A 12,962-nucleotide genomic window follows, 5' to 3' on the forward strand; every position below is an offset into this window, starting at 1 on the left:
TCAGTTTACCAGATTGTATGAGATCGGAGAAAATGCGCAGTTGCTGTTAATTTCTTTTTAAATCGATTTTTTTATGCACACACCTTGAATGATCCTTCTTACTTTCCGTAGTGAGGGAATCCATGAACGCACGCTCCGGTAAAACCAAACACGGTTTCAGTCCCGGGAGATACTTTTCAGGCGATTGCTATCTATCAAGCTTCGTGAATTTGTCCCTAAATTGCTTCTCAGATATCTTCAACATATACCTAGGTACTGTGGTTATCATGCATTTGTCATTCAACTCAGTTGTTTTGTGTAGCTGACTTGGTTAACTTCATTACGAACGTGTTGCCATACAGTTTCATACTTTACTTAGCTAGCTCTGGTCCAGGGCAGCAGTGTGCTTTACTATTCGCCCTGGACCAGAACTAGAAAACTACATTTTGTCTAAACTAAAGTCATATTCCCCCTCTTGGCTTTTCCCCATAGACATCTCTAAGCAGCATGGACAGTGAGTGCCTGGTGTTGTTGCCTCGGGTGTGCGCTGTACTAGCGGACCCCAGACAGTCCCTACCAGATGACACCAGCCTCGAGAAACTGCTGGATTGGTTCACTGGTCTCACCAAGGAGGGTGAGGAGACACACACACACAGAAAGGTCTCACAAGCAAGAATAAGGAGGAGAGACTTCCTATATAATCATATAATCTCTCTCACACACAGAGAGGATGAGAGACTTCCTATATAATCTCTCACACACACACAGAGAGGATGAGAGACTTCCTATATAATCTCTCACACACACACAGAGGATGAGAGACTTCCTATATAATCTCTCACACACAGAGAGGATGAGAGACTTCCTATATAATCTCACACACAGAGAGGATGAGACTTCCTATATAATCTCTCACACACAGTGAGGAGGAGAGACTTCCTATATAATCTCTCACACACAGCGAGGATGAGAGACTTCCTATATAATCTCTCACACACAGCGAGGATGAGACTTCCTATATAATCTCTCACACACAGCGAGGATGAGACTTCCTATATAATCTCTCACACACAGCGAGGATGAGACTTCCTATATAATCTCTCACACACAGCGAGGATGAGACTTCCTATATAATCTCTCACACACAGTGAGGATGAGAGACTTCCTATATAATCTCTCACACACAGCGAGGATGAGACTTCCTATATAATCTCTCACACACACAGTGAGGAGGAGAGACTTCCTATATAATCTCTCTCACACACACAGCGAGGATGAGACTTCCTATATAGACACAGACAATAATACCTAATAACACCTGTGGCGATGTTTTCCAGACCATGGCCTGGCCCTGTTGGAGTCCTGCCCCTGTCTGGTGGACTACATATCCACCGCGTGTCTGGACAAAACTACAGATCCCAGCATGCTTTCCTTCAGCCTCAAGCTTTCCGGCCTGCTGGCGGCCAGCCAACACGGCTTCAACCTGCTGCAGGTGAACTGACTGACTGATAAGAGATTTTCAATCCATCCAGGTAGTATTGCAATGGTAGAAGGAAACGCACACGAATCAGATGTTATTGGTCACATACACATGGTTATCAGATGTTATTGGTCACATACACATGGTTAGCAGATGTTATTGGTCACATACACATGGTTAGCAGATGTTATTGGTCACATACACAGGGTTAGCAGATGTTATTGGTCACATACACATGGTTATCAGATGTTATTGGTCACATACACATGGTTAGCAGATGTTATTGGTCACATACACATGGTTAGCAGATGTTATTGGTCACATTCACATGGTTAGCAGATGTTATTGGTCACATTCACATGGTTAGCAGATGTTATTGGTCACATTCACATGGTTAGCAGATGTTATTGGTCACATTCACATGGTTAGCAGATGTTATTGGTCACATTCACATGGTTAGCAGATGTTAATGCGAGTGTAGCGACATGCTTGTGCTTCTAGTTCTGACCGTGCAGTAATATCTAACAAACTACCAAATACACACAAATCTAAAGGGATGGAATAAGAATATGTACATATATATGGATGATAAAGAAGACAGAAACACATGGATCTCATATTCAGGCCCAACAGGTGTAGTCAATATGGTAATAGGATAGAGCCAGGTGTAGTTTATGGTAATATGATAGAGTCAGGTGTAGTCATTATGGTAATAGGATAGAGTCAGGTGTAGTCATTATGGTAATAGGATAGTCTCAGGTGTTGTCAATATGGTAATAGGGTAGTCAATATGATAATAGGATAGTCAATATGGTAATAGGATAGTCAATATGGTAATATGGTAGTCAATATGGTAATAGGGTAGTCAATATGGTAATAGGATAGTCGATATGGTAATATGATAGTCAATATGGTAATAGGATAGTCAATATGGTAATAGGATAGTCTCGGGTGTAGTCATTATGGTAATAGGATAGTCTCAGGTGTAGTCATTATGGTAATAGGATAGTCTCAGGTGTAGTCATTATGGTAATAGCTCTATCTCGACAGGTGGAAGTTTCACCATATTGCTTACACCAATCAAATCCTCTCCGCTCTCCACAAGTGCTTAGGGTTTAGGGGTCCGTTTGTGATTGGGCGTCGGACTGTCTTCACCTCTTAGACATTCGCTATCTCTTCATCCCATCTCAGGATCGATCCATCCTGGGCGTGGCCTACGACAGCAAGCGATGGCAGGTGGCTGGCCTATGGGAGGATCCGAGCGTGCGGATTGGCTGGATCCAAGGCCTGAGTAACATGATGCGCCACACACAGGCCTTCCACTTCCTGGATCAGGCTGGTAGGTATGCTGCAACTGGCAACTCAGAAATCTCAGACTTCCGACTTCCGAAGTCGGTAACTCAGGCATCTTTCTAGAGCTTCGACTTTCCAACCTGAAGATCACCGACATCGTGATTTAAATGCGTTTTGTTCCCAAGTTCCCGGCTGTCATGAAAGCAACAGTAGTACTATAGTAGTATACTATCTAGAGCAGCCTTTTTATGGGTTTCTATCAACAGTAGTACTACAGTAGTATACTATCTAGAGCAGCCTTTCTATGGGTTTCTATCAACAGTAGTACTATAGTAGTATACTATCTAGAGCAGCCTTTCTATGGGTTTCTATCAACAGTAGTACTATAGTAGTATACTATCTAGAGCAGCCTTTCTATGGGTTTCTATCAACAGTAGTACTATAGTAGTATACTATCTAGAGCAGCCTTTCTATGGGTTTCTATCAACAGTAGTACTATAGTAGTATACTATCTAGAGCAGCCTTTCTATGGGTTTCTATCAACAGTAGTACTATAGTAGTATACTATCTAGAGCAGCCTTTCTATGGGTTTCTATCAACAGTAGTACTATAGTAGTATACTATCTAGAGCAGCCTTTCTATGGGTTTCTATCAACAGTAGTACTATAGTAGTATACTATCTAGAGCAGCCTTTCTATGGGTTTCTATCAACAGGTTACTACGGTAGTATACTATCTAGAGCAGTCTTTCTATGGGTTTCTATCAACAGGTTACTACGGTAGTATACTATCTAGAGCAGTCTTTCTATGGGTTTCTATCAACAGGTTACTACGGTAGTATACTATCTAGAGCAGCCTTTCTATGGGTTTCTACCAACAGTAGTACTATAGTAGTATACTATCTAGAGCAGCCTTTCAATGGGTTTCTATCCACGGGTTACTACGGTAGTATACTGGTAGGAGGATACGGTAGCAGTCTTTCTATGGGTTTCTATCCACGGGTTACTACGGTAGTATACTGGTAGTAGGATACGGTAGCAGTCTTTCTTAAAGTGTGGGTTTCTATCCACGGGTTACTACGGTAGTATACTGGTAGTAGGATACGGTAGCAGTCTTTCTATGGGTTTCTATCAACAGGTTACTACGGTAGTATACTGGTAGCAGGATACGGTAGCAGTCTTTGTTAAAGTGTGGGTTTCTATCAACAGGTTACTACGGTAGTATACTGGTAGTAGGATACGGTAGCAGTCTTTCTTAAAGTGTGGGTTTCTATCCACGGGTTACTACGGTAGTATACTGGTAGGAGGATACGGTAGCAGTCTTTCTATGGGTTTCTATCCACGGGTTACTACGGTAGTATACTGGTAGCAGGATACGGTAGCAGTCTTTCTATGGGTTTCTATCCACGGGTTACTACGGTAGTATACTGGTAGTAGGATACGGTAGCAGTCTTTCTTAAAGTGTGGGTTTCTATCCACGGGTTACTACGGTAGTATACTGGTAGGAGGATACGGTAGCAGTCTTTCTATGGGTTTCTGTCCACGGGTTACTACGGTAGTATACTGGTAGGAGGATACGGTAGCAGTCTTTCTATGGGTTTCTATCCACGGGTTACTACGGTAGTATACTGGTAGGAGGATACGGTAGCAGTCTTTCTATGGGTTTCTATCCACGGGTTACTACGGTAGTATACTGGTAGGAGGATACGGTAGCAGTCTTTCTATGGGTTTCTGTCCACGGGTTACTACGGTAGTATACTATCTAGAGCAGTCTTTCTATGGGTTTCTATCCACGGGTTACTATGGTAGTATACTATCTAGAGCAGTCTTTCTATGGGTTTCTATCCACGGGTTACTATGGTAGTATACTATCTAGAGCAGTCTTTCTATGGGTTTCTATCCACGGGTTACTACGGTAGTATACTGGTAGTAGGATACGGTAGCAGTCTTTCTATGGGTTTCTATCCACGGGTTACTACGGTAGTATACTGGTAGGAGGATACGGTAGCAGTCTTTCTATGGGTTTCTATCCACGGGTTACTACGGTAGTATACTGGTAGGAGGATACGGTAGCAGTCTTTCTATGGGTTTCTATCAACAGGTTACTACGGTAGTATACTGGTAGGAGGATACGGTAGCAGTCTTTCTATGGGTTTCTATCAACAGGTTACTACGGTAGTATACTGGTAGTAGGATATGGTAGCAGTCTTTCTTAAAGTATGGGTTTCTATCCACGGGTTACTACGGTAGTATACTGGTAGTAGGATACGGTAGCAGTCTTTCTATGGGTTTCTATCCACAGTAGTACTATAGTAGTATACTATCTAGAGCAGCCTTTCTATGGGTTTCTATCAACAGTAGTACTATAGTAGTATACTATCTAGAGCAGCCTTTCTATGGGTTTCTATCCACAGGTTACTACGGTAGTATACTGGTAGCAGGATACGGTAGCAGTCTTTCTATGGGTTTCTATCTACGGGTTTAGCTGACAACGTCTCGACAAACGAAGCGCTCTTCAACGGGTCAGAATGCTGTGTGTTGTTGTTCTGGTTCTGGATGGTCGAATAGCACCGATGACTAGGAACTGTCACGTGGGGAATCTGAAGTGGCTCGTTTCAGTTCGTTTGATCTTGTTCTGAGGTGTGGGTTATTTTTTAGTGTTTTGCTAATATGACAAAACAATAAATTGCTAGCTAGCTAACCAACAACTGTAACAATGTATTTGAGACAAGTTCTCATTGTGCAACTTTATGTTTTCAATTAACAATGGAGATTAAATATTGTTTACATGTTATCAATAATCTAAGCCAACCCTGCCTGTTTCCCCATAGTTGGGCATTCGTCGATTTTGTTGCTGAACAACCAACCTGTCTATGTTAATGGTAGGTCTCGACATGTCAGAGTGACCTCAGTCGGGGTCTCAACATACTGTTGAGAATTAGAATAGTAGAATACGCATACTGTTGAGAATTAGATTAGTAGAATACACATACTGTTGAGAATTAGATTAGTAGAATACGCATACTGTTGAGAATTAGAATAGTAGAATACACATACTGTTGAGAATTAGAATAGTAGAATACGCATACTGTTGAGAATTAGAATAGTAGAATACACATACTGTTGAGAATTAGAACAGTAGAATACACATACTGTTGAGAATTAGAATAGTAGAATACACATACTGTTGAGAATTAGAATAGTAGCACAAACAAGGTGCAATTTCAACATTTGGCTGTGCGTCAGCAGTTGTTTTTCTCTTGTTGTGTCAGGCACTGACAGCCACTCAATTAGACATGTCAGCTAACACTACTTAGATTGGTGAGGTGGTCTAGTCAGCTATCTAAACTGGTCAGGTAGTCTAGCCAGCTATCTAAACTGGTCAGGTAGTCTAGCCAGCTATCTAAACTGGTCAGGTAGTCTAGCCAGCTATCTAAACTGGTCAGGTAGTCTAGACAGCTATCTAAACTGGTCAGGTGGTCTAGCCAGCTATCTAAACTGGTCAGGTGGTCTAGCCAGCTATCTAAACTGGTCAGGTAGTCTAGTCAGCTATCTAAACTGGTCAGGTAGTCTAGTCAGCTATCTAAACTGGTCAGGTAGTCTAGTCAGCTATCTAAACTGGTCAGTTAGTCTAGTCAGCTATCTAAACTGGTCAGGTAGTCTAGCCAGCTATCTAAACTGGTCAGGTAGTATATCCAGCTATCTAAACTGGTCAGGTAGTCTAGCCAGCTATCTAAACTGGTCAGGTAGTCTAGTCAGCTATCTAAACTGGTCAGGTAGTCTAGTCAGCTATCTAAACTGGTCAGGTAGTCTAGCCAGCTATCTAAACTGGTCAGGTAGTCTAGCCAGCTATCTAAACTGGTCAGGTAGTCTAGCCAGCTATCTAAACTGGTCAGGTAGTCTAGCCAGCTATCTAAACTGGTCAGGTAGTCTAGCCAGCTATCTAAACTGGTCAGGTAGTCTAGCCAGCTATCTAAACTGGTCAGGTAGTCTAGCCAGCTATCTAAACTGGTCAGGTAGTCTAGCCAGCTATCCTGTTGGTTCCAGACTGATGCATCAATACCGTTTGCCGTGCGGAAGCAGAGAGAACAGTCTATGACGGAGGCTGGAGTCTGACCATTTTTAGGGCCTCTGACACCGCCTGGTATAGAGGTCCTGGATGGCTGGGAGCTCTGCCCCAGTGATGTACTGGGCTGTACTCACTACCCTCTGTAGCGCCTTGCGGTCGGATGCTGAGCAGTTGCTATAGCAACATAACATACCAGGCGGTGATGCAGCCAGTCACGATGCTCTCAATGGTGCAGCTGTAGAACTTTGAGGATCTGAGGCCAAATCTGTTCAGTCTCCCGAGGGGGAAGAAGCGTTGTCTTGCTCTCTTCACGACTGTGTAGGTGTGTGTGGACCATGATAGATCCTTAGTGATGTGGCGGTGTGGTGTCAAGGCAATAACCTCTCTCTCAACATCAGCAAGACAAAGGAGCTGATCGTGGACGCCGAGGAACTTGAAGCTCTCGCTCCTCTACAGCCCCCTCGATGTGAACGGGGGCGTGCTCGGCTCTCAGTTCCCTGTAGTCCACGATCAGCTCCTTTGTCTTGCTGATGTTGAGAGAGAGGTTGTTGCCTTGGCACCACACCGCCAGGTCTCTGACCTCCCTATAGGCTGTCTCATCGTCATCAGTGATCAGGTCTAGCACTGTCGCGTCGTCTACAAACTTAATGATGGTGTTGGGAGTTGTGGGTGAACAGCGAGTACAGGCGTGGACTAAGCATGCACCCCTGATGGGCTCCCGTGCTCAGGGTCAGCGTGGCGGAAGAGTTGTTACCTACCCTTAACACCTGGAGGGTGGGCGTCCCGTCAGGAAGTCCAGGATCCAGTTGCAGAGGGAGGTGTTCAGTCCCAGAGTCCTTAGCTTAGTGATGAGCTTGGAGGGCACTACGGTATTGAACGCTGAGCTGTAGTCAATGAACAGCATTCCCACATAGGTGTTCCTCTTGTCCAGGTGAGAAAGGGCAGTGTGAAGGGCGATTGAGATGCTTTTGGGAAACCGGGCCTTAAGGTGAATTTCATTGTTCTCTGAGCAGTTTCCCAAAACCATCGTTATTAGCGTTGCACTTGAACAAACAGAATCTAAACGCCTCAGACCTCATAGGACAGCTAAGTATATATTATTACCTAGTACCCCTACCCCTGTCTCAGACCTCATAGGACAGCTAAGTATATATTATTACCTAGTACCCCTACCCCTGTCTCAGACCTCATAGGACAGCTAAGTATATATTATTACCTAGTACCCCTACCCCTGTCTCAGACCATAGGACAGCTAAGTATATATTATCACCTAGTACCCCTACCCCTGTCTCAGACCATAGGACAGCTAAGTATATATTATTACCTAGTACCCCTACACATCAACTACCCCGTACCCCTAGACATCAACTACCCCGTACCCCTACACATCAACTACCCCGTACCCCTACACATCAACTCAGTACTGGTACTCTGTGTATACGTACCCCTACACATAAACTCAGTACTGGTACTCTGTGTATACAGCCATGTTATTACCTAGTACCCCTACACATCAACTCAGTACTGGTACTCTGTGTATGTAGCCATGTTATTACCTCGTACCCCTACACATCAACTCAGTACTGGTACTCCGTGTATACAGCCATGTTATTACCTAGTACCCCTACACATCAACTCAGTACTGGTACTCTGTGTATACAGCCATGTTATTACCTAGTACCCCTACACATCAACTCAGTACTGGTACTCTGTGTATACAGCCATGTTATTACCTCGTACCCCTACACATCAACTACCTGGTACCCCTACACATCAACTCAGTACTGGTACTCTGTGTATACAGCCATGTTATTACCTAGTACCCCTACACATCAACTCAGTACTGGTACTCTGTGTATGTAGCCATGTTATTACCTAGTACCCCTACACATCACCTCAGTACTGGTACTCTGTGTATACAGCCATGTTATTACCTCGTACCCCTACACATCAACTCAGTACTGGTACTCTGTGTATACAGCCATGTTATTACCTAGTACCCCTACACATCAACACAGTACTGGTACTCTGTGTATACAGCCATGTTATTACCTAGTACCCCTACACATCAACTCAGTACTGGTACTCTGTGTATACAGCCATGTTATTACCTAGTACCCCTACACATCAACTCAGTACTGGTACTCTGTGTAAACAGTCATGTTATTACCTAGTACCCCTACACATCAACTACCTAGTACCCCTACACATCAACTACCTAGTACCCCTACACATCAACTACCTAGTACCCCTACACATCAACTACCTAGTACCCCTACACATCAACTACCTAGTACCCCTACACATCAACTACCTAGTACCCCTACACATCAACTACCTAGTACCCCCTACACATCAACTACCTAGTACCCCTACACATCAACTACCTAGTACCCCTACACATCAACTCAGTACTGGTACTCTGTGTATACAGCCATGTTATTACCTAGTACCCCTACACATCAACTCAGTACTGGTACTCTGTGTATACAGCCATGTTATTACCTAGTACCCCTACACATCACCTCAGTACTGGTACTCTGTGTATACAGCCATGTTATTACCTAGTACCCTACACATCAACTCAGTACTGGTACTCTGTGTATACAGCCATGTTATTACCTAGTACCCCTACACATCACCTCAGTACTGGTACTCTGTGTATACAGCATGTTATTACCTCGTACCCCTACACATCAACTCAGTACTGGTACTCTGTGTATACAGCCATGTTATTACCTAGTACCCCTACACATCAACTCAGTACTGGTACTCTGTGAATACAGCCATGTTATTACCTAGTACCCCTACACATCAACTCAGTACTGGTACTCTGTGTATACAGCCGTGTTATTACCTAGTACCCCCTACAACATCAACTCAGTACTGGTACTCTGTGTATACAGCCATGTTATTACCTAGTACCCCTACACATCAACTCAGTACTGGTACTCTGTGTATACAGCCGTGTTATTACCTAGTACCCCTACACATCACTCAGTACTGGTACTCTGTGTATACAGCCATGTTATTACCTAGTACCCCTACACATCAACTCAGTACTGGTACTCTGTGTATACAGCCATGTTAGTACCTAGTACCCCTACACATCAACTCAGTACTGGTACTCTGTGTATACCGCATGTTATTACCTAGTACCCCTACACATCCAACTCAGTACTGGTACTCTTGTGTATGTACAGCCGTAGTGATTGTTACCTAGTACCCCCTACACATCACCGTCAGTACTGGTACTCTGTGTATACAGCCATGTTATTACCTAGTACCACCCTACACATCTACTCAGTACGGTACTCTGTGTATACAGCCATGTTAGTACCTAGTACCCCTACACATCAACTCAGAGTACTGGTACTACTCTGTGTATACAGCCATGTTATTACCTATACCCCTACACATCAACTCAGTACCTGGTACTCTGTGAATATACAATCTGTCGTATACAGACCATGATAAAACAACAACAAATAAATACACCTATAACACGTACCCCTACACATACAAACATCAAGTACTAAGCGTAACTCTGCTGTTATAAGCCAAACAATGTTAATTACTAGTACCCCTACACATCAACTTCAGTACTGTACTCTGTGCTATACAGCCATGTTGATTACCTAGTACCCCTATACACATCAACTCCCAGTACTTGGTACTCTGTGGTATACCAGCCATGTTATTACCTAGTACCCCTACACATAACTCAGTACTTGGTACTCTGTGTAGTACAGCCATTTATTTACCTAGTACCCCTACACAATCAACTCAGTACTGGTACTCTGTGTAACAGCCATGTTATTACCTAGTACCCCTACAACATCAACTCAAAGTTTACTGGTACTCTGTGTATACAAGCCATGTGTTTACTAGTACCCCTACACATCAACTCAGTACTGGTACTCTGTTATACAGCCATGTTATTACCGTAGTACCCCTACACATCAACTCATACTGGTACTCTGTGTATACAGCCATGTTATTACCTAGTACCCCTACACATCAACTCAGTACTGTACTCTGTGTATACAGCCATGTAGTACCCCTAAAGTATGGTACTCTGTGTACAGGCATGGTACCTACCATACAAACTCAGTACTGGTACTCTGTGTATACATCCATGTTATTACTAGTACCCCTACATCATCAACTGAGTTACTGGTACTCTGTGTATTACAGCCATGTTATTTACCTAGTACCCCTACACATCAAACTCAGCAGTACTTGGTACTGTTGATATACAGCCGTGTTATTACCTTATTACCCCTACAACATCAACTCCAGTACTGGTACTCTGTGTATACAGCCGTGTGTTATTACCTAGTTACCCCTACAACATCAACTAGTTACTGGTACTCTGTGTATACAGCCATGTTATTACCTAGTACCCCTACACAGTCAACTCGTACTGGTACTCTGTGATACAGCCATGTTATTACCTAGTACGTCCTCTACACATCAACTCAAGTACTGGTACTCTGTGTATACAGCCATGTTATTACCTAGTACCCCTACACATCAACTCAGTACTGGTACTCTGTGTATACAGCCATGTTATTACCTAGTACCCCTACACATCAACTCAGTACTGGTACTCTGTGTATACAGCCATGTTATTACCTAGTACCCCTACACATCAACTCAGTACTGGTACTCTGTGTATACCCAGCCATGTTATTACCTAGTACCCCTACAGCATCACCTCAAGTACTGGTACTACTGTGTATACAGCCATGTTATTGAAACTAGTACCGCCTACACAGTCAACTCAGGTATGGTAACTACTGTGTATACAGCCGTGTTATTACCTAGTACCCCCCTACACATCACTCCGTACTGGGTACTACTGTGTATACAAGCGATGTTATTACCCTAGTACGCTCCTACACATCAACTCAGTACTGGTACTCTGTGTAATACAGCCATGTTGTTAACCTAGTACCCCCTACCATTCAGACCTCAGTACTGGTTAATCTGTGTATACAGCCAATGTTATTACCTAGTACCCCTACACATCAACTCAGTACTGGTACTCTGTGTATGACAGCCATGTTATTACCTAGTACCTACACATCAACTCAGTACTGGTACTCTGTGTATACAGCCATGTTATTACCCTAGTACCCCTACACATCAACTCAGTAACTGGTACTTGCTGTGTATACAGCCATGTTATTACCTAGTACCCTACACATCAACTCAGTACTGGTACTCTTGTATACAGCCGTGTTATTACCTCGTACCCCTACACATCAACTCAGTACTGGTACTCTGTGTATACAGCCATGTTATTACCTAGTACCCCTACACATGCAACTTCAGTACTGGTACTCTGTGTATACAGCCATGTTATTACCTAGTACCCCTACACATCAACTCAGTACTGGTACTCTGTGTATACAGCCATGTTATTACCTAGTACCCCTACACATCAACTCAGTACTGGTACTCTGTGTATACAGGCCGTGTTATTACCTAGTAACCCCTACACATCAACTCAGTACTGGTACTCTTGTAACACGCATGTTGTATTTACCTAGTACCCCTACACATCAACTCAGTACTTGGTACTCTGGTATACAGTCCATTGTTATACCTAGTACCCCTACACATCAAACTCAGTACTGGTACTCTGTGTATACAGGCCATGTATTTACCTAGTACCCCTCCACATCAACTCAGTACTGGTACTCTGTGTATACAGCCATGTTATTACCTAGTACCCCTACACATCAACTCAGGTACTGGTACTCTGTGTATACAGCCATGTTATTACCTAGTACCCCTACACAATCAACTCAGTACTGGTACTCTGTGTATACAGCCATGTTATTACCTAGTACCCCTACACATCAACTCAGTACTGGTACTCTGTGTATACAGCCATGTTATTACCTAGTACCCCTACACATCAACTCAGTACTGGTACTCTGTGTATACAGCCATGTTATTACCTAGTACCCCTACACATCAACTCAGTACTGGTACTCTGTGTATACAGCCGTGTTATTACCTAGTACCCCTACACATCAACTCAGTACTGGTACTCTGTGTATACAGCCATGTTATTACTAGTACCCCTACACATCAACTCAGTACTGGTACTCTGTGTATACAGCCATGTT

The 12,962-nt window shown here is 43.4% G+C and overlaps 1 protein-coding gene across 1 annotated transcript in view; it reads left to right on the forward strand.

Moving 5' to 3' along the window:
* Positions 1 to 70: 70 nt before the first annotated feature.
* The window catches only part of LOC109887802 (BRCA1-associated ATM activator 1-like), a 38,857-nt gene continuing 25,965 nt past the window's right edge, over positions 71 to 12,962 (forward strand). The window contains exons 1-4 of the mRNA XM_031811140.1: positions 71 to 252; positions 472 to 613; positions 1,317 to 1,471; positions 2,651 to 2,798. Of these exons, the coding sequence (XP_031667000.1) occupies positions 487 to 613; positions 1,317 to 1,471; positions 2,651 to 2,798 (430 nt within the window). The 5' untranslated portion in view covers positions 71 to 252; positions 472 to 486. The remainder of the gene's footprint in view (positions 253 to 471; positions 614 to 1,316; positions 1,472 to 2,650; positions 2,799 to 12,962) is intronic.

Source organism: Oncorhynchus kisutch, unplaced genomic scaffold (genome assembly GCF_002021735.2).
Source record: "Oncorhynchus kisutch isolate 150728-3 unplaced genomic scaffold, Okis_V2 Okis01b-Okis20b_hom, whole genome shotgun sequence".
NCBI classification, from domain to species: Eukaryota; Metazoa; Chordata; class Actinopteri; order Salmoniformes; family Salmonidae; genus Oncorhynchus; species Oncorhynchus kisutch.